Source organism: Rana temporaria, chromosome 3, assembly GCF_905171775.1.
Source record: "Rana temporaria chromosome 3, aRanTem1.1, whole genome shotgun sequence".
Classification (NCBI taxonomy): Eukaryota; Metazoa; Chordata; class Amphibia; order Anura; family Ranidae; genus Rana; species Rana temporaria.
This window is the reverse complement of record NC_053491.1, coordinates 97938036-97960872: the sequence shown is the minus strand read 5'-3', so window position 1 is coordinate 97960872 and position 22837 is coordinate 97938036. Positions and strand designations below refer to the sequence as shown.

The 22837-nt window shown below is 43.4% G+C and overlaps 1 protein-coding gene across 1 annotated transcript; it reads right to left on the bottom strand.

The window, feature by feature from the left end:
• Window positions 1-8010: 8010 nt before the first annotated feature.
• LOC120931519 (C2 calcium-dependent domain-containing protein 4C-like) lies at window positions 8011-17753 on the bottom strand. Its single transcript, XM_040343052.1, has 2 exons — window positions 17645-17753; window positions 8011-9320 (listed from the first exon to the last, which is right to left on the bottom strand). The coding sequence occupies exon 2, from the start codon at window positions 9242-9244 to the stop codon at window positions 8090-8092; it is 1155 nt and encodes a 384-aa protein (XP_040198986.1). The 5' UTR covers window positions 9245-9320; window positions 17645-17753; the 3' UTR covers window positions 8011-8089.
• Window positions 17754-22837: the final 5084 nt, after the last annotated feature.

Sequence of the window (22837 nt, the reverse complement as noted above, 5' to 3'; positions counted from 1 at the left end):
CACCGGCAGAGACTGTGTTCCTTTTTTGTCCTCCTCATGGACCTACATCACGTTTGTTCCTGTTGGCGTCTGTTCGGAATGTTTCCAGAATTTGGCATATCATCCATGCGGTACAGCTTGGGGCCAAGCTACAAGTGGGCGTGTAGCTTTTCATGGCAGTACATACCCCAGTGATGGAAGGGAGATTGCCTCGGTATGCCTGAAGGTGGACGCATCAACGGCTGGCAAGGTCTGCACTTTTCCACTTTCTCCATGGCAGTCGCCTTTGTATCTTCAGCTTTCTTTTTTTTCAGCCTAGATACATCTCTATCTATCAGCCCTTTTAGGGTCAAAGTCTCAGCCTTGTCAGCCTTCTCCGGAACTTTGCGGTCCATTCACCCTTTTTCCAGCAGTTCTTCCATGGGGTGTTAAAACTAAACCCTCAAAGGAGGCCAGGAGTCCCCATTTAGGATCTTCCCATTGTTCTCAACTCACTGAACTTGGTAACACAGGGTCCTTCCCGCTTTTTACCAGAGACCTTTGGCTAAAATCACTTTCCTCGGCTAAGAGGGTCTCGGAGATCGGATCCCTAAGTTAAGAAGAACTTTTTCTGCCCTTCTTCCCGGACCCGGTAATCCTTATTCATATGATCGCCTCAAATCTAAGATTACCTCAAGGTTCCATAAGAGTCAGGAAATCGTCCTACCTCCATTTAGGACCCAGAAGTCCACTAGAATTCTTGGGGGTATGCCTGTAAGCTACTTCCTCTATCTCAGACGCTCTGTCTAATTGTTCGTCCTGCATGCTGGCAGTTGAGCCTTGATCTAGACGATTGCGGCCTGGATCGTCCAGTCCATTCAACAAGCTTATAAAGCTGAGGGCCTGGCTCCTCCGGAGTCGGCAAGGGCACATTCCACTAGGAGAATAGCGGTTTAATGGGCAGCAGTCCAGCATATGGCTCCAGATGTTTTCTGTAAAACGGCCTCATGGGCCTCCATTAATACCTTTTGTCACTTTCTGTAGTGAGCCTGCTTTGCTATCGTCTATGATTTTTTGTTTGTAAATCTTGTTGGTTGACAGGTCAAATTAAATGTATTTCTGTTCATCATACCCACTCGTGTGGCTTGGCTAGTTATTTCCCACATGTAGGCTGTCATGGAGTCTGTCAGGAAAACTGAAAATGTATTATCAGTACTTACCGTAATTTTTCTTTCCTGATGGACTCCATGGCAGTCGGAGTCCCCCCCCCCCCCCCCCCATCGGTCAAGAGTAGGCTAGTTACGGAACACAGTCTCTGCCGGTGAGCTCAAACTTATAGGGTAGGGGGTCCTATTGCATTGGAGAGGAGACGGGGTTAACCCACACGTAGGCTGCAATGGAATCCATCAGGAAAGGAAAATTACGGAAAGTACTGATAATAAGTTTTTAATACACTCTGGTCCGGTCACATGACATTGTCAGTGAGTCGCTACTGCAGGGGAGAGGAGAGAGCGCTGACAACAGCTGTGCTAAGGGAGCCTATGGGTGATGTCCTGGCTCCCAAAATTCAGAGCTGTTATGAAGCACTCCTTTCCACAAAGCTGCGGGATCATGGGACCAGAGCGGGCTAAAAATAGGTAAATATAGAGATCTTTTTTATACAGGTTAGGCTGGATAGGTAGGAGGAGGTGGAGGGGGAACAATTTTTAAGAATAGATACAGTTAGGCTTTTCTTCCACTTTAAATTCTAACTCATGTGTGTAGAATTATTGGTCTGTTGCAATAACTTTTTTTTTCTTGAAGGAACAAGAACATTTTGTAAACATGAAACTCTAGAAAAACGTAAGAAAAAACGTTATTTCTAGCTTTGGCTTTAGGGAAGTGTAACAACATCTGCCATGTCATTATTGCCGTTTGTATGCCCACAAAGGTGATCTATCCACAGCTCCAGAAACAGGAAGTGATGGCAAACAGACAGGGGCAAAAATAAGAGGGGATAGAGGCATTCAAACCTCCCCCACAGCATCAGCATTGAAGCAGCTATCTCTAATGCCGCGTACACACCATCACTTTATGTGATGAAAAAAAACGAAATTTTCTGTGAAGTAAAAAATGACGTTTTTGAAACTTCAATTTTCAAAGACGAAGTTGCATACACACCATCGTTTTTCTCACAATGTTCTAGCAAAGCAAGGTTACGTTCACCACGTTTTTCCATTGAAGCTTGCTTCATAAGTAGCTTCTGGGCATGCGCGGGTGAAAAAACGTCGTTTTAAACAACGTTTTTGCTACACACGGTCAATTTCTGTGAAGTAAAAGTTGACGTTTTGAAAAACGACACATAAAATTGAAGCATGCTTCAATTTTTTTTGGTCGTTTTTTAGAAGACATAAAGCGACGTTTTCCCCCACACACGGTCAATTAAAGTGACGTTTTTAAAAACGCCATTTTTTTTCATCACATAAAGTGATGGTGTGTACGGGGCATAACAGTTGACATGCATTTGAAACACTTGCAGACGCAGATACTGCCTCCTGTCATCAGAGATAGGAAGCTGCATTTAAGAGCTAGGAGGGCTTTCTTTAACTCTCCCTTATCTCCAGCTAGGGTTGCCACCTTTTCTTCAAGCCAAACCCGAACACTTTAGCGGCACAGGGCACGTTTTTTCCCGTAGTATACACAATCGTATAATAAAAGACCTGGGGCACCTTCGGGTGCCTCAAGGACAGTGGTATTGCAGCTTGCTGCGGCAAACAGTGGGTGTGGCCAAACTGCTCTTGCTGACATCGTGGCTCCCCCTCAGTGATGCCAAACCTGCCCCCAGACAGCGGCCCGCATCTCCCGAATGGCAACAGATTTTTGTGTGACTACCTCAGTTATTTGGGGAGCCACAGCCCAGTCTAAATAATGTGTCCGGGTTTCAGGCAGACTAAAACCCGGACACAAGATCCCAAACCCGAACTGTCCGGGTGAATCCTGGACAGGTGGCAACCCTAGACCCAGCCCAGGGAGGACTTCCCTTCACATTGTGGGTGGGGATCTGTACTAGTGGGGGTATCTGTACTGAGGGTGATTTTCGCTTGAGGCGGGGAGATCTTTTTTTGCTGTACCCTGTCTACTGACCTGTGCATTACACTCTTTTGGCAAATACACTCGGTGAAATTCACAAAAGTCCTAATGGCACTTTTATGGTGGTAGTTTGCACTAGTGTTGATATCATTACTGACACCTGTGACAAATGCAGATAGTTCTTACTACTGTCACTTTAAGAATCTGTTGCTATGACAGCATGAAGTTCTTAAAGAATTACCAGGAAACTGACGGTAATTAAGATCAACTGCGAGCTGGCATAGAGAAATACACTAGTACTCAGAGCAGGCCGTGCTGTCATAAATGTAACTGCTTCTGTAGCACCCTGGTGTTTAGATAGGGTTGCTATCATATTTAGTTGCCAGGCAATAGTTGCCTTGGCCAATTATTAGAAGATCAATTGATTCCTCTCTAAATTTGGATTTGTTGCACCCTTTCTCTTCTGTCACTATGCTAGTGACATTAGATAAGACAGGGGCTTTGCAAGCTCAAACATGAATGGAGGCAGTGCCTCGGCCAATGGGTAGGGAATTTATTTGGCCCCCTTGGCCTGCTGGGAGAGAATATTTATTTGGGTGGAGTCAGGTGATCAGGGAGGGTTCTGTGCCACCTGGACGGCTGTCTGGGTGGATGACGGTTATTTTGCCTCGGTGCTAGGCCGGAAGCCTGCTTCGGGGACATTTGGCTGCTAGGCTGCCTGAGGGCCTTTCCAGGAGCGGGAGAGCAGCGTAGGGTTGGGACTACTGGCTTTAAGTCCAACCAGAAGTAGCGTATCAGCCGGATGGGGAACCAGCCGTGGTCAGAGGTAGAAGGGGTGGCTGTCCCTACTAAGGGACCATCCACCTTGTTACCGGAGATCACTATGAGTAAGCTGAAGCCAGTACCAGAGCAGTCTTCTCATCAACCAGGGACCATGAAGAAGTAGGAAAACTTCAGTGAGTGCCAAGCCAGGGACCCAGCGTGACAGAAGAGGTGATGCTTGCGGAGCATCAGTGGGTGCCAAGCCAGGGACCTAGTGGGTTAGCAGGGGTGACGCTTGAGGAAGATACTGAGTGCTAAAAGTGACAGAGCTCAGGAGATCTAGTGGCTATTGAATCCAAAGTCTAGTGAAAGACTGGGAGTTCATTGAGTGAAGATCTACAGTGGAGTAAGAGGAGAACTGTTTGTGTTGTCAATAGTTAAATACAACTACCGTTAGTAACTGCTACATGATTGTTGCCATAGGAGACAGTTACCTATACAGAAGTGGTGTCCAGCTGGAGGCCTTCACCTGTATGGCTGTCTTCCTATAGAAGTCTCAGAGTCTGCCAATTATCATTGTATCTACTTAAGGGTGTCCTGGCCCTAACCCTCTCTCTCTCTTTGCATTCAAAAAGTGTCTGGTACCCACCGATTCATCCTGCATTACACCCACCACGCCTTGTAACCCACTCTACACAGAAGGATGTCAGCTGTCCCTAACTCTGGAGGTCACCATTAGGCCTCAAGGGATTCGGGAGTCGGGACTTTGCTACACTTCCCTTACAGTACTGTATCCCTGGCCCCATTCAGCTGTCACCCAGGAGACTCCCCATCGGGTCCACTTTACTTTTGATTGACAGCATGTAAGAAGGGCTTTGCGAATGACTAGAATTGGTGCCAAGAGCAAAAGTCCCTGCCCTGCTCCTATTCTTTGCTAGAACACTATACTCCATGCTAGAGGCCTCCAGACAACATTCCTGGTCATTGACCTTTACATCCCCACACATAAAGTAGTTGCTCCAGTTTACTGATGGGATTTTGGAAATGGCATTCACATTTTGTGAGCGGTCCGCAATAGGCTTGACAGCCATCACCCTCTAAAAGTCTCTCCTCCACCCCGGGGTCATTAATACTCACAAGACTGTGCTCTCTGTAGTCACATCCTCCTTAATTACATCTCTCCTGGGATCCACCAGGGAAGCAGCCTCACAGAGGGGACCTTTGGCCTGGCCTGAAAAGCCTTTTGCCTAGCCGCCACTTCTATAAGGGACAGAAAAGCTACAGTTGTCTCTTCCCGAGTGCAGGTCTACTCTTTCCGGCCCCTGCCCAGGACCTACATGTGTTAGTTACATCCACAAAGGTTTGTGGTGTTTAGTTCCCATGCCCCAAGTCCTCCTAGGGCTCCTCCCTCTACCTAAAAGCCTAGCACCAATGACTTTACTTACTGTAACAAGACACTATTCTGGTACAGTCACCTAGTGGCAAAAATAAGTGCACCTGCCTACAAGCGCACAGCGGTGGGCAGATTTGAAAGCCACTATTGTACTCCTGTGCATTAGTTTTGAAGTGGACTTGAGGGGGAGCTGGCCTCTCAGTTCTCTATCTGGCTCTGCCCACCTCAGTACAAAACTCTTTGGCCATGTAAATTTGCCTAATTAGAGAGCCGCCTCTGCATGTGCCAGTCAGTGTGGTGGGCGCAGTGGCCAGAATGGGAGGGCAGGAGTGAGTACACTCCAATGTGGATATTCCTTGCCTCACGCAAACACCGACAGATTCATGTAGACAGGTACATGAACTGGGTGCAAGCACTGATTCTTTCAGTGGTGTGCCCCAATTGAATTCTAAATGGTGTCTATGACATACGGTACATAGCATACCCTGACCCCTGCACTCCATGTGTTATACACTCTTGACCCCTGCACTGCACGTCTTATACACACTTGACCCCTGCACTCCATGTGTTATACGCTCTTGACCCCATCACTCCATGTGCTATACACTCTTGAACCCGCACTCTGTGTTTTAGACACTCTTGACACCAATACACTATGTCTTATACACTTCCAAACCCACTTCTGTGGGTCTCACACAGCCCTGGCACTTGCACACCACTTGACTACTGTACATAATGCACCCCTGACCCCTGTGCTTTGTGCATTACACACTCCTGATGCCTGTGCTCTCTGAGTTACTCACTCCTGACACCTACGCACTGTGTCTTATGCACACCTGACCCCTGCACTTTGTGTGATATGCACTCCTGATCTCTGCACTGTATACACTATACTATGAATTTCATACACCTGACCACTGCACTCTTTATTTTGTACAACAGTTGCTGTTGCCAAGACTTCTTTCACACAGAGGTGGTTTTCGGGTGTTTTAGCGCTAGAAATAGCCTCGAAATAGCATCTGAAAACCACCTCCCATTTATTTCAGTGTGTCTTTTCATACTGGGGTGGTACGCTTGCGAGATGTTAGGAAAACTCCTGCAAGCAGCATCTTTGGGGCGGTTTGGGTGCACTGTATACAGTGCTCCCAAAATGCCCTGCCCATTGAAATTAATGGGCAGCACTTCCAAAGCACCCCCTTCTTTGGGGTTAAAAGCGCCCCGCTAGCGGCCGAAAAGTGTTGCAAAAGCAACACTTAAACAGCACTAAAGTGCCGCTAAAACAAGCGGCGCTTTAGGGCTAATGTGGCCGTGGTTCAGTGTGAAAGGAGTCTAATGCCGCGTACACACCATCACTTTATGTGATGAAAAAAAACAACGTTTTGAAAAACGTCAATTAAAATGACAGTGTGTGGGGGAAAACGTTGTTTTATGTCTTGTGAAAAACGACAAAAAAAAATTGAAGCATGCTTCAATTTTTTGTGTCGTTTTTCAAAACGTCGTTTTTTGTGTCAATTAAAATGATAGTGTGTGGACGACGTTTTTAAATCCGTGCATGCTCAGAAGCAAGTTATGAAGCTAGCTTCAATGGAAAAGAGTGCTGAACGTAACCGCGCTTTGCTAGAGCATTTTGAAAAAACGATGGTGTGTAGGCAACGTCTACGTCGTTTTATTTCATGATTTAAAACGTTGTTTTTTTTCATCACATAAAGTGATGGTGTGTACGCGGCATTAGTTGCCATTCACAATGTTAACAAATTTATTTTCCAGGCCCGGATTCACAAAGCACTTACGCCGACGTATCTCGAGATACGCCGCGTAAGTGTACCTATGCGCCGTCGTATCTGTGCGCCGTGCCCACAATCTGATATACGCCTAAAAATAGGCTTCCTACGACCGATGTAACTTGCCTACGCCGTCGTATTGTGGGCGCATATTTACACTGGGCGCATTTGCCGCACCCATTGATTTTCTATGCACATAAGCAAATGAGAGAGATACGCCGATTCACGAACGTACTTCGGCACATAATATACGCGGTTTGCGTAAGTCGTACGTCCGGTGTAAAGTTTTTCCCCATATATGAGGCGCAACTCATGCTAAGGTATGGACCAGGGAACACAGCCGTCGTATTTTACATCGTTTACGTAGTACGTGAATAGGGCTGAGCGTAGGTTACGTTCACGTCGTAGGCAGTGATCCGTCGTATCTTAGGGAGTAGTTCCGACGTGCTTCTGAGCATGCGCACTGGGATACGTCGCATGCGCCGTTCGTTTTAAGTACTTCTATGATGCTTGGCCCATCATTTGCATGGGGTCACGCCTCATTAGTATGGCTCACGCCCACTTCCACCTACTCCGGCTTACGCCGAGGAAACCCAGCGTATCTTTAAGAGCGAGTGGGAGCAAGTGCTTTGTGAATCCAGTGATTGCCTCTCTGCGCTACGCCGGCATAAATATGCGCCGATGAATGTGAATCCGGGCCGATGTCTTTTGAATCATAGAGCTGACTTCCTGAAAATTCAATCAGTCATATCTCTTAAGCGGTAAGAAATTTCACAAATGTAATAACTGTTTGGTGTACTAATGGGGGATTTTTTTTTAAATACCAGTTCTGCTTTAACTAACACCTAGTTAATTCTACAATAAAATTACATCACTTTAATATTAAATAATTTATTATATATAATATTAGTAGAAAAAAATGTGGCCCCTTGCAAGTTCGTTCCATTCAATTTGGTCCACTGTTTCCCTTGGGCTTGATATGCTCAGTTTAGGCTTCCTTATGGTAGAAAAATCCAGTGTAAAAACAGAACACAAATGCACACACTATCAGTGTATGAAATATTTTGCTTTATTTGCTTTTAATTCAAAATAATTCAGTACCAACCAAATAGCTAATGTACATGTCTTAGAGCACTAGAACACTGAGAAGATGGAGTTTACTTCTGCCTAGGATTGTTTCTCTTCGTACACCAGATCCCTTATTTACAGCTTTAATTTTCAATGTTTTCTGGAGAAGATCTTCAGCTTCAAGGCCCTCAAAATAGAAATCTTCATTGAAGATTGGGTTTCGGCTTCCTCTGATCAAGGTACTTCTTTGCTTTTGGTTTTTCCCAGGTACAATCGATAAGGAAATACTGCAGTTGATGTGTTTGGAATCTACAGACTCTCTGTAAAGTCCCTCGGCACTCACAAGTCGTATACGGAGCCTTAGGCTTTCAGCTCTGTATTCAGTGGACAAACGCAATATTCCTCCTGTGTCCAAGGTTAAAGTGTTATCCATAGGGAACTGCTTCATCGTTAACAACAGACCGGTGTGTGAATATGTAGGAGGATGCAGTGTCCACTCTTCGGAAGGTCTTCTGGTGACACATGGGCTGCTGTCTGTTGAGCTGTCTTCATCAGTGGACACTGAGTTATTCCTGAAAGAAGACTTGCATCTAACCTTCAAAGCTCTGTAGAAAATCTTTTCTTGGTTAAAAGATTTTAACAGGGACATAGGGAGGGATCTGTAAAGAAGAGGAGAGCTTAACGGTGATGATTCAGTGGATGAAGTTGTATCGCTATCTAAAGTATCAGAACGTCGCAGAGGCCTTGATTTTGTAGTGAACTTATTCTGTGAAGTTGTTTCTCTGCAGGAAATGGTATTAGATCGAGATCGAGGTAGCAGAATGGTTGGATTAGCAGGATCATTGTGAAACAGTGACTCTTTTCTTCTTGTGTTGGGGCTTTCCAACAAGGTGCAAAACCCATAGCAGGTAGGTGCTTTTAGGAGATGGGGTAAGGACAGAGCAGCCTGTGATTGAGGATCAGCATTAGTATTATCTTCTTCAAGAGATTCCTCAACACTATCCACTTGGATAATATGTGTATCAAAGGAGTAAGGCTTTATTGCTTCGAATAATGAGCTACTAAGGTCAGGGATGGACAAATAATGAGGACTTACTTTTAGGTCTTTTTGGCTTTGATGCCTGGGAGGTATGCAAAATTCAGGTATTCGTTCTGGTGTTAAAACATTTGTGAACGTATGAGGATGAGGTCTCTGTGTTTGTTTTCCAACCATTGTCTTCGCAAAACTTTAATAGCCAAGAACCATTCAGTGACATCGACATGTTCCCTGCACAAAGAGTGTGGACGTGCTGAAAAAAAAAAAAGAAAAAAGAAATTACCAATTAAAATGGTGCACAAAAATTATACAGACAGGGGGCTTAGTCACAGTCAGAGCATTTTTTCCTGTGTGAGTGATTTTTCTGCAGGAGTGATCAGCAGTTGAACACAGCAGTTTAACCAAAGCCGGAAAATGAAAGCAGCAAGAAGATACCACAAAGAACTCTGCTCCACTCTGGACCAACCACAAACCACCACTTTGGAAAGCATCTCTTACAAGTCTGATTCCTATTTGCTCTATCCTTTAATATGCACCTCTACTCTTTCTAGTAACCTCTGTTCTCAAATTCATTTTTTTTTACCCCTCTTCTCCACCATGAAACTTGTACATATTCCCCTCACTTCTACCCTCTCCCTACTACTGTTCTCATCACCTCCTGCAAATACTTAACCCATCCAAACACCAGGACAGGGAGGTAAGTGCACTCATATACATCCCACTCCCAGCTTACTTTCCTCACCCTCCTGCTTCTCCTAACCTCTGGGGATATATCCCCGAATCCTGGTCCTCCACTATCTCACCCCCACACCTGGTACCTTCCTTCCTTCAGCATTAGCTGCAATCTACTCAATTTAATCTTGATCCCCCTGCTGCCAAACTCCCACCCCCCACCCCTTCTCCTGTGCCCTCTGGAATGCCAACTCCGTCTGAAACAAGCGCACCTCTGTTCATGACCCTTTTGTCTCCCACTCCCTTAAAGTGATTGTAAGGCCTAATTTTTCCCCCCATAAAAATAATAAACATGTTATACTTACCTGCTCTGTTGCAGTGGATTTGCACAGAGCAGCACAGATCCTCCTATTCTCTGGTTCCTCTTCTGTGCTCCTGGCCCCTCCCTCCTGTTGAGTGCCCCCACAGCAATCAGCTTGCTATGGGGGGCACCCAAGCCGCTGCTTGTCTCAGCCAATCAGGAAGGAGAATCTTTGATGGTCGAGGGACTCGTAGACATTGCTGAACAGAGAGGGACCTCAGGTAAGTGTTACAGGGGCTGAGGGGGGCTACTTCACACAGAAGGCCTTTTATCTTAATGCATAGAATGCATTAAGATAAAAAACCTTCTGCCTTTACAACTCCTTTAACCTACTTGCAGTCACAAAAACCTGGTTTCAAGCCTTAGACTCTGCCTCTCCCGCGGCCCTCTCCCACAGAGGCCTCCACTGGATTCATTCACCCAGACCCAGTGGACGGAAAGGAGGTGGAGCTGGTTTGCTTCTACCCCCACCGAGCACCTTTCAGTTCCCTTCTACCCCTCCCCCTTTATCCTTCTCTTCTTTCCAGACTCACTGTATGTGTCTGTTTTCTCCCATTTCTCTAAGGATTGCAGTCATCTATCAGCCTCCTGGACCGGTATCACGCTTACTTAACCACTTCCAGACCTTAGGTGTTTTTCAGATTCGGTGTTTGCAAGACTAAAACATTTTTTTCTGCTAGAAAATTACTTAAAACCCCCAAACATTATATATTTTTTTTTCTAACACCCTAGAGAATAAAATAGTGGTCATTCCAATACTTTTTGTCACACCGTATTTGCGCAGCGGTCTTACAAGCGCACTTTTTTTGGAAAAAATTCACTTTTTTGAATTAAAAAATAAGACAACAATAAATTTGGCCCAATTGTTTTATATATTTTGAAAGATAATGTTACGCCGAGTAAAATGATGCCCAACATGTCACGCTTAAAAATTGCGCCCGCTCGTGGCATGGCGTCAAATTTTTACCCTTAAAAATCTTGATAGGCGACGTTTAAAAAATTCTACAGGTTGCATTTTTTGAGTTACAGAGTAGGCCTAAGGCTAAAATTATTGCTCTCGCTCTAACGATCGCGGCGATACCTCACTTGTGTGGTTTGAATACCGTTTTCATATGTCGGCGCTACTCGCGTATGCGTTCGCTTCTACGCGCGAGCTCGTCGGGACGGGGCGCTTTAAAAAAATTTTTTTTTGCTTTTCGCATTTATTTTTATTTATTTTAGAATTTTTAACACTGAAAAAAAAAAAAAAAAAAAAAAATTATCACTTTTATTCCTATTACAAGGAATGTAAACATCCCTTGTAATAGAAAAAAGCATGACAGGTCCTCTTAAATATGAGATCTGGGGTCAAAAAGACCTCAGATCTCATATTTGGGCTTAAATGCAAAAAATAGAAAAAAAATAAAAAATGTCATTTTTTCAAATGACCAAAAAAAAAATTTGTCTCTTTAAGAGGCTGGGCGGGACTGACGTTTTGACGTCACTTCCGCCCAGCCGAGCTATGGGGACGGGCGAAGGAGATTTTTCCTTCAGTCTCGTCCCCGCTCACCAGCCGACAGCATCCGATCGCCTCCGCCGCTACCGACGGCTCCGGTAAGTGGCGGAGGGCGCGGGAGAGCGGCGGGAGGGGGGGGGGGCCCCTCTCCCGCCACCGATAACGGCGATCTCGCGGTGAATCCGCCGCGGAGACCGCCATTATCGGATTCCAGACCGCACACACTAAAGATGGATACCTCGGTTGTGACAGCAGCTGCTGCCGTTACCGAGATATCCGTCTTTAAAAATAGGACGTACATCGTCGTGCGCAGGTCTGGAAGTGGTTAATGACTTCTCTGCCTGGCTACCTTACTTTCTCTCCTCTGAAATACCCACTATCATTCTTGGTGATTTTAACATCCCCACTAATGTAAACAGCCCAGCTACATCCCAACTTTTCAACTAAATCCCAGTCATTCTGCCCGTGTGTATGTCGGTCCATTTGGCCGGGTTCTGTCAGATGTGCATGCTGAAAAACCAGCAGTCGACCAGCTCCCGATCAGCGCTCTCAGCCAATGGAAGAGAGCGCTGATTGGAGTGTTCTGGCGGAGGGGCTTCCCCTTGTCAGAACACAACAGCTCAGTGGGGGAGGTCACTGGACTAAGTTGCATGGTTAGTACAGCAGCTCCCGACCGGAGCTGCCAACCCTGTAGGTTGCATGAAAAAAAACTGCAGTGTGTACCAGGCTTTACCCTCACCCTTTGACCTTACACAATGAACACAGTCTTCCACTCACACTGATGGTTATAACATTGACCTTGTTTTCTCCAATCTTTGCACCCCCTACAACCTCACCAACACCCCCTTTCCTCTCTCTGACCACAACCTCATCACTTTCACAATGTCCTTGTCTCCAACCACCTGTCCATCAAGCAGAAACAGTTATGTGCAGAAACCTTTGCCACTTTATTCCTTCTCTTTTCTACTCTGCAACTGACCACTTCTATAACAAAATCACACCCATACAATGCCCTGACCTTGCCACTTCTGTCTACAACAGTTCACTTTCATCCACACTGGACTCCCTTGCAACTGTAACTACACAAATTCAGGCCCCAAACAGTACAACCTTGGCAGACTGACGACACCAGAAATCATAAGAGGCATAGCCGTGTGCTGGAGCGATTGTGGCATAAAACCAAATCCCAGCAAGCCATTCACCCTATATACAGTAAATCCACCTTCTTAAAATACAATTCCTCCCTCTATGCTGCCAAACAAGCCTACTTTATCAATCTCATTATTACTTTGTCCTCCAGTCCTCAACGACTCTTCTCTACTTTTATCTCTTTACTTTCTCTCCCATCTCTTCAGGGAAGCCTATCCTGCATTCAGCTAATAACCACATCTTCTATTTCTCCCATCAGTTCATCCCACACAGTTATTACCTTTTTGTTCCAACAGCCCCTCCCTATTAGATTGTAAGCTCGCAGGAGCAGGGCCCTCCTAACCCTCTTGTATTGAATGTTATTGTCACTGTATTGTCTTTTATATTGTAAAGCGCTGCGCGAACTGTTGGCCATATATAAATCTTGTATAATAATAATAATAATATACTGAACCTTGCTTTTACTTGTAAAACTTAGAGTGATTCTAAAGGTTGTAATTAAAAAAAAAAAAAAAAAAAAAGTTATACTTGTGGTATAATGGTTTTGCACAGAGCAGCCCCAATTCTATTCTTTTTGGGTCCCTCTCCAGTGCTCCAGACTTCTCCCCTCACAGAGTGCCCCCTACAGCAAGCCTGTTGCTATGAGGGCACTTGAGCAGCCTCACTCCCAAGCCGTTAATGAACTTTGTCCATTCACACAGAGAACGGTTCAGCCCAGCCCCCGCCCTTTCCTCATTATCTCACTGGCTATGATTGACAGCAGTAGAAGCCAATGGCTCCCACTGCTGTGTGAGCCGATGAGGAGAGAGAGACCTTGGAGAGGTGCTGGTCTCATGCATATTGCTGGATCAAGATGGGGCACAGGTAAGTGTAAGGGGGGGTTGGGGGGCATTCACGCCGAAGGTTTTCTACCTTATGCATTAAGGTCAAAAACCTTCTGGCATTAGAACCACTATAAGAGAAATTTGTCTGTGTTGCCTAATACTTAGTGAACTGATTTCCAAACTAAATGCATTTGCAAACAGCATTGTTTAAAATTCTCATAATTGTATGCATAAAAGATGTGCCCAATATGTAGAAGATCAGACAATCTGTGTAATAAGACTGCATGATTCTCCATAGATCAGAAAGATGTATACATTCTCTCTCCCCTTTTTATCTTTTTGATAGAGTATGGAAGAGTAAAACCTTCTGTCAAATTTTATTGTTGTGTCCCTGCTGAGTAAATTCACCCTTTCTATATGTTTTAATGAACATTGTCATCAAGATAAAAAGTGAGGGGGAAACCAAAATGGAGACAAATATGTCAGTGACAAGGGTCTGAGTTGGGAAATTCCCTTCACTTTCGGAAGATTTCCTCTTACTTCCTGTTAAAGCTCCAGGGAAGAAAGTGAAGGGAAATTTCTGCATTGGGACAGAGACTTCAAACAATGAATCTTTTTATACTCCATACAAACCTACGTTTCCTTGGTGTTAAAAAAACGTGAGGATGAAAACACTGACAGATATTGTCTTTCACTCAGCTAGTTTAGCATTTAAACGTGATCATTTTTTTATTTTAAACATAATCTTTTATTGAACAAAAAGAAAACACACATGTATAAAGCTTTTGTGACAAATGTCTGGGAGAATATACAGCTTCATATTCAGATATCACACAACGACATCCCTCAATAATACATGCTTTAGTATGAGACATTTAAACTTATAACCTTTTCATTGGGTCATACATTTTAAGGTGTACTGTGCTGTTGCAATCTCCAGTAAAGGGTAAACACTGACAGACCCCAGACAAAACAGCCAGCTGTCACGTGATTTTTTTTTCTGTGCTGTAATATGTAACACGTAGGGGGATGAGCCGAATACCCCCCGCCAACACAAACCCCCCCCCCCCTTTTGGTTTGCAGCAGAACATGCGAACAGGCAAGAAAAGTGCTAATTTTAAAGGGTTATATGCAAGTTATTGGCCTAAAAAGTGTTTGGGGACTCTGACACTGTCTCAGGGGACATGTATCAATGCAAAAATACGTTTTAAAAACGACCGTATTTCAGGAGCAGTGATTTTAATAATGCTTAAAGTGAAACAATAATATGTAAATATTCCTTTAAATATTGTGTGGTTGTAGGGGAGGGGGGTCTAATTAGTCTGCCTGTAAAGGAGTGCATCTTTCCCATGTTCATAATAGCACCACAGCAACATTTCTAAAGGAAAACATCTAATTTAAAACCACTCGCGGCTGTAATGTATTGTCGGATCCAGGAAATATACATACAAATCATGGAAAAAATGGTGTGAGTTCCCCCCCCCAGTCCATTACCAGGCCCTTCAGGTCTGGTATGGATATTAAGGGGAACCCCATGCCCAAATAAATAAATGGTGTGGGGGTTCCCCCCCAAAATCCATACCAGGCCCTTCAGATCTGGTATGGATTTTAAGTGAAACCCCATTCCAAAAATAAATAAATAAAATTACGTGGGGGTCCCACCCAAAATCCATACCAATTCCTTATCCGAGCTCGCAACCGGGCAGGCCTCAGGAAAGGGGGGGTGAGAGGGCACCCCCCTGAACTGTACCAGGCCACATGCCCTCAACATGGGGAGGGTGCTTTGGGGTCCAAAGGAGATTGCACAGAAATCCCACTCAGTGCTCTTTATTGCAGCATGTGCACACTATAAAAGGATATCTTCTGTTAATTTTTCACTTCCCTGCAGCCCCTATGTGAAGGTGTTTGGTCCTAGCAATTGGCCTTGTGGATGCATCATGAAAGTGCAGTCAAGAAAGGTTCAGATGCTCCCCTACTTGTAAAGTACTGGCTATTTCACAGGGATCTAGCAGGCAACAGGGTGGCAGGGGAGTGTGGGGGAGGGAGTGCACCTGATATCAGATAATCGTGTTACTTTGCCTGAATGTACAAAATGATAGGTTTACTTTAAAATTACAGTAAAGGATCAGAGCCTCTGCATTTTGATCCGTGCACCTGATCCTGCCCGCATTTCAAACTTTGACATGAGATTGTGTCTGTGCTGATGATATGTGTGCATCCACTTCTAAGGGCTGCCTGCATGTAGCTCCAAGGTGGATACACATTCATCTGCCAGTGACTTTGCATAGGGGAGAGGCCTATCACCTGTCTGATTAGTACATATGTAGTTGTGGCTTATGTGAATATTGGTAAAGAAAGGGGATGCTATATAAGGAACAACATTCTCTTATAAATATTGGTAGAGGAAGGGGCTGCTATATAAGGAACACCATTCTCCTATGAAAATTGGTAAATGAAGGGGCTGCTATATAAGGAACACTATTTTTCAATCAATATTGGCAAAGGAAGGAACTGCTATATAAGGAACATTGATCTCTTATAAATATTGGAAAGGAAGCAGTTGCTAGATAAGGAATAACATTCTCTTATTAATATTGGTAAAGGAAGGGGCTGCTATATAAGGAACAACATTCTCCTATGAATATTGGTAAAGGAAGGGGTTGCTATATAAGGAATAACATTCTCTTATAAATATTGAGAAAGAAAGGGGCTGCTATATAAGGAACACAATTTTTCAATGAATATTGGTAAAGGAAGGCGCTGCTATATAAGGAACAACATTCTCCTATGAATATTGGTAAAGGAAGGGGCTGCTATTTAAAGAACAACATTCCCCTATGAAAATTGGTAAAGGAAGGGGCTGTTATATAAGTAACACTATTTTTCAATGAATATTGGTAAAGCAAGGGGCTGCTATATAAGGAAAAACATTTTTCTATGAATATTTGTAAAGGAAGGGGTTGCTATATAAGGAAAAAAAATTCTATGAATATTTGTAAAAAAGGGGCTGCTATATAAGGAACAACATTCTCCTTTGAATATTGGGAAACGAAGGGGCTGCTATATAAGGAACACGATTTTTCAATGAATATTGGTAAAGGAAGGGACTACTATATATGGAACAACATTTTCTTCTGCTTATGCTCTCATTTAGATAACTTACCATCAGATAACAACTGAAATTAATCCTCTAGGCTGCTGTGGTGAGAACCTCTTAGTTTTCTATTAGAAAGGGTCATAAAGATGCACTGCAAGGATATACTGATGATGTTAACAATGGGCCTCTACAGTGCACTTAATTCTCGGTGCAGTTGTATTTGCTTAACGTGTACAACAGTTTGGGCAATTTTACGTTTGGAACAGCAACGACTGAAACTGAAATACCTCTTTAAGTCTGACATAGCAAGTTGTATGAGGCAATATATAAAGCATACGTACATCTGTCCATTGGTTACCAGGGAGCCAAAAGGTAGAAGCTGCTTAATGTGCAGAGTCAGCTGCCAGTAATGGATGCAGTAAAATCAAAAGATAAGAAAGAGCATATTACTCATTTCTATTTTTTTCTCAGGATCAGGTTGTCCCCGTCATTTTAGGAGCATTCAGTAAGTAATTATGATATATATATTATATATATCTGCAAAAAAGTCAATGACGTGTAGTGTTTTTTTTTTTGTTTTTTTTCTAAGAAAGATTTCTGATTTGTATTCTGTTAGTAGCACCATACTTTAGAAATAAGATACAAACTGCAACTGGGCAAAAAATTATTCCTGCATGAATTAAACCCACCGAAGGCCAACATACCACGTCTCTTCTTTAATACACATGCAAGTTTCTAAAGACTGGGATGGATGGTTGCCAGCTGTATTGAGGAACCCTAATACTTGGCAACCTTTGTAAGTTTGCTCAATCAGGAGCAGTATTGTAAAACTCAATGTCCCTTTATTCTTCATACTTTACAAAATAGAGTGCCTGTGAAGAACAGCTTAGTGTAGCTAATATTTGGTCACTGACCAAAAAATAAAAGCATTAATGAAAGATAAACACTATAATGAAAAGACTGATTTATAAAAACCTACCTGTCCAGTAGACTACAGCCTGTTGGTGCCATGATGAAGGTATCGGGATAAGAGGTGAGGTCAGTCTCCAGGAAGGGCTTATGTTCCCTTATTAATAGCTAGAAGTCAACCTGTGACCAATAGGATGGAGAAACATTAGCATATGTAACCACATCCCCTCCTGTAGCACCATCGCAGTGACACATCTCTCATATTAACCTCTTCTGTACCTGAAAGCTTTAAATATATTTCACTTTGTCACGGACAATATTGCATTGTGATTTGTTGCAGCCTACATTTATCAAATGCAATATTTGTTTTCATCTATTGTTAAAACTGTATGATTTATTCTTATTTTAATGTATCTACTTTAATCAATAAATCAGTAAGGCCCCATTCACACTTGTGATTTTGAGGCTAATAATCAAAGGATTCCTGCGGCCAGAATGATAGGTGTTTGCAAATAGCCTCAGTCTATGCAAAACATTGACTGGCTGACGGCACCTGCAGCTGATTGCAGATGTTCAGATGTAAAAGGTCTTTAGGACGGTTTACACCAGAATGTGGTGCTGGAAAGGCGCGTTCTGTGCATGTTTCTTACACTGTGTTCAGAATGCACTGCCTTTGCAATCTGCTGAGGGTGCCAATACATTGTTAATGGCACCCCAAATGCAGACTGAAATTGCAGTGCCTTTCTGGGTACCAGATCACAGTACCATGCAATTTTGTGCTACGTGTTTTTCAAAAAGTAGAGCATGCACTAATTTTTGTGCGATCCAATGAGATTTTCTGCCAATTCGAACTAATGGGCTGCCAAATCGCGCTGCAGGGGAACACACAGGAATCACATAGGAACAGGGATAACATTCCTGTGTGGTTTTGGTGTGATCCAGCCCTTCCACTGATTAGCTGCAGTTAGGGACAAATGTTCTGCATCCTGGGATGATCATCTGTGCCTACCTACAAGTAAACAGTGGAGGTCTGTTCACATCCGAGCATTTGCAGAAAGCTGTAGGCCCCGTCAGCCGGTCATTGCTTTGTATAGGCTGAGCAGTTACAGCTATTTTCAAACATCTGTCATTCTGGCCACAGGAATCTTCTGTATTTGGAATCCAGAATTTGTACTCTAATCACAAGTGCGAAATGGGCAAGAAAAAAAGTATGTGAGGGATTATTGAAAATGTGTTACAATACTCATGCATCTTCAGTGAAAACTCATTTATATGGCTTCATTTAAATGTTCGGTTGGGGAAGAGGGGAAGGGGGGAAAAAAGGCACGGTTAAGCTGCTTTTTTGCTGCCACCAACCTTCCCCCTTAAGCTGCAATAAGCAGCGCACAAAGAGGTTTTCATGCTGTGATCACGATGCTTCACTTTACACCTGCGGCAAAGTTTACCCATCATGTAGCATCACAATTCCTAACCACCTGTCAATAGCCTCTGAAGCGCAATGCGAATGCAGATCAGGCTTCAGAGGAAAGGGACATTTAGATGCATGTCTAATGCCGCGTACACACAATCGGTCAAACCGATGAGAACGGTCTGATGGACCATTTTCATCGGAGCAAACCGATTGTGTGTGGGCCCCATCGGTTATTTATCCATAGTTTAAAAAAAAGCAATCTTGTTTTAAATGTAACCGATGGATACCTAACCGATAGAAAAAAATTGATCGTTAGTAGGCACGACCATCGGTTAAAAATCCACGCATGCTCAGAATCAAGTCGACGCATGCTTGGAAGCATTGAACTTCGTTTTTTTCAGCACGTCGTTGTGTTTTACATCACTGCGTTCTGACACGAACGTTTTTTTACCCGATGGTGTGTAGGCACAACTGACCATCAGTCAGCTTCATCGGTTAACCGATGAAAACGGTCCATCAGACCATTCTCATCGGATGGACCGATATTTGAACCTTTAATGGGCAGGCTGATTGTACCAAGTTGATCGCGCAATCAATTTGGGTACAACCAGCCTACCGGATTTGCTTGGGATTATCATAAGCGGCTGTTATAGCCGCTAGCGATAATCAGGGTCCTCTTCTGGCGGGGAGGGATTACCCCTGCCCTTCATCGACCCCTTGCCGAGAGAAGACAATGGCCCAGCAGGAGGGATTCCTCTGTCAGCACTGTCTGTATTGATAGGGGAATCAGGCTAATTTATTTCCTGCAACCACAAGGAGCAAAATAAATTTGCTCCTTGTATGGCCGGCCTAAATCTACCCTAATACATTCCTCTTATCTATAGGATGTGCTTAATCTGTGCAGTATAATAAGCATAACCTGCACTAGAAATTTGGATTATAAATGTGGATTTTTTTTTCCTGCTCACTCTCTTGCAGTTGCCTGCCACTGCACCTTGAATGAAATTATATCTGTTGCAGCCGAAAACCTGTACTTTGCTCATGAAAGCAACCTCATCAGTAACCTTAACAACCGCCTGATGGGAAGGTGGAAGGTGCTTAATCAGCTTGGTACCACATTTAAAGAGAAGGAGAGCTCAGAACAAATATGAGCCAATGTGAATCACATCTGAGCTTGCAATTTGGGAGAATGGAAAAATACTGATTTCTTGTAATGTATTAGAAAACAGCATGATCAGGTTTCCGAATAGCTTTAATGTTGGTAGGGGAAAGTGCATCTTCAAATCTTTTACAAAAGGGATGATAGTAATTCAGATAACACATGGTCCCAACAAGTATATAAAGTAATAATTCTAAATACAGGCAGTTAAAATCTTTGAAAGACACAAATGAATGTCCATCATGGGTGTCTTATCAACTTGTAATATTTATAAAAGTTTTTATATAAGTATGCTACAAGCAGGACTGTTTTTAAGGCAGGGCAAAAGGGGCAGCTGTTGTGGGGCCTAAATACTTTTGCCAACTATCCAACTTTAAATTCCCTTATCCCTTAAAGTTTTAGTCCTGTACCGTGTCCTGATATCTCAGTGTAAAGTTCTGTTGCTTCTGCCCAGCTCTGCACTATTGCCATGTCCAGATGACTCACCTACAGACCCTGGGCCAGATTCACGTATAATCACGTAAATCTGCGGCGGCGTAACGTATCACATTTGCATATTCTATGCCGACCGCAATGGAATCGCCACCTAGCGGCCGGCCTAGAATTGCAGCCTAAGATCCGACGGTGTAAGTCACTTACACCTGTCGGATCTTAGGGAGATCTATGCGTAACCTGATTCTATGAATCAGGCGCATAGATACGACCGTCGGATCTCCGAGATACGACGGCGTATCAGGAGATACCCAGTCGTATCTCTTTCTGAATCTGGCCCTCTGTGTTTACATGTAAATAACCTGCATTGATATGTAAACAGAACCGGCATTAATATGTACATATTCATGGACCGCGGGATTGATATGTAAATAGAGGCGACATTCATATGTATATCATGTTCCCCTGAGGTCATATCTACCATCACTTCTGCTGAATGCTGCCCACTGGGGAAGAAAACGGGCATGCTTGAAAGTCTTTCCTACAACTATAAGCCTAACATCAGCCTGTTCTGCAAAAATAAGCAAATTGGAGGGGGAACCCTTCTTCAAAACATGATGCCACAGCACCCTGAATTTTGGTGCATGTGACTACGCATATCTCAGCAGATGCATGAGGGTGTCATTACCAATTAATGGCACTGCTGTGTATCTGCTAATGGGCAGCATATTTCTGTGGTGTCAGGAAAGTGATTTTGCATGTCTTCCCGACACACAAATGTGAACACAGGCTAAATGTCTCAGCTACATTGGTGGCCAGTAATGCTGTGCATTAACCTCGTGCAACCAATCATTGAGCAGTGAGGATATGCAGTAACCTCTAGGAACCAATCAATGAGCAGTAATAATGTAACCTCTAACAACCAATTAGTGAGTGGTAAGGATGCCCAGTAACCTCAAGCAATCAATCAGTGAGCAGTATTGATGTACAGTAATCTCCAGCAACCTTTTAACAAGCAGAAGTCATGTGCTGTAACCTCTAGAAAATAAACAGTGAGCCATAATGTGTGCTGTAATCTCTAGCAGCCAGTCAGTGAGCGGTAATGATACACTGTAACCTCTGGCAACCAATCGCAATCGCTGCCTGATTTGATTCAGTAAATATATTTTGAGTCTAGCTGCTATTTATTGTATGTCTCAAAGATAAAACATATGTGGCTCACGGTCAAAGTTAAAAAAGCTATAAACAAAAAGAAAATCGCCTTTAAAAAATATAAAAATGAAGGAACACTAGTGTCGTTTAAATGTTACAAAGAATATAACAGGATATGTAAAAAGGAAATCAAGGATGCAAAAATTCAAAACGAACGACAGATTGCAAAATTATAGTAGAACAAACTCCCAAAAATTCTTTAAATATATTAATAGTAAAAAGGTCAAGTCTGAGCATGTAGGCCCCTTACAAAATAATCTAGAGTGGGTGACTGGGGACAAAGAGAAGGCAAATTTATTAAATACTTTCTTTAGCTCTGTGTATACAATGGAGCATGGGGGAGCTCATGTCCATAATGGGGGTGGGAGTGACACAGCCCCAAATCCACAATGGCTCAAAAGTGATATGGTCCAGAAATATTTAGACAGAATAAAGGTGGATAAAGCACATGGACCAGATGGCATCCACCCACGGATCCTAAAAGAATTGAGCTCTGTAATTTCAAAGCCACTGTATCTAATATTTAGGGACTCATTAATGACAGGAATAGTACCACTGGATTGGTGTAGAGCCAATGTGGTGCCTATATTTAAAAAGGGAACAAAGTCTTTACCAAGTAACTATAGACCTGTTAGTTTAACTTCTATAGTTGGGATGATACTGGAGCGTTTAATAAAAGACCACATAGATGAGTTCTTGCTGGAAACAAACTATTTAAGCAGCAGACAGCATGGATTCATGAAAGACAGAAGTTGTCAGACAAACCTGATTTCCTTTTATGAAGAGGTAAGTAAAACCCTGGACAGAGGTGTGGCGGTGGACGTGGTATACTTGGATTTTGCAAAAGCGTTCGATACAGTTCCGCACACACGGCTCATGTGTAAGGTAAGGTCTACATAATTGGATATATCAGTTTGTAAATGGATAGAAAACTGGCTAAAAGAGAATTCAGAGAGTCGTGGTTAATGATTCTTACTCTAAATGGTCCAAGGTAATCAGCGGTGTACCCCAAGGTTCAGTGCTGGGACCCTTACTTTTCAATATATTTA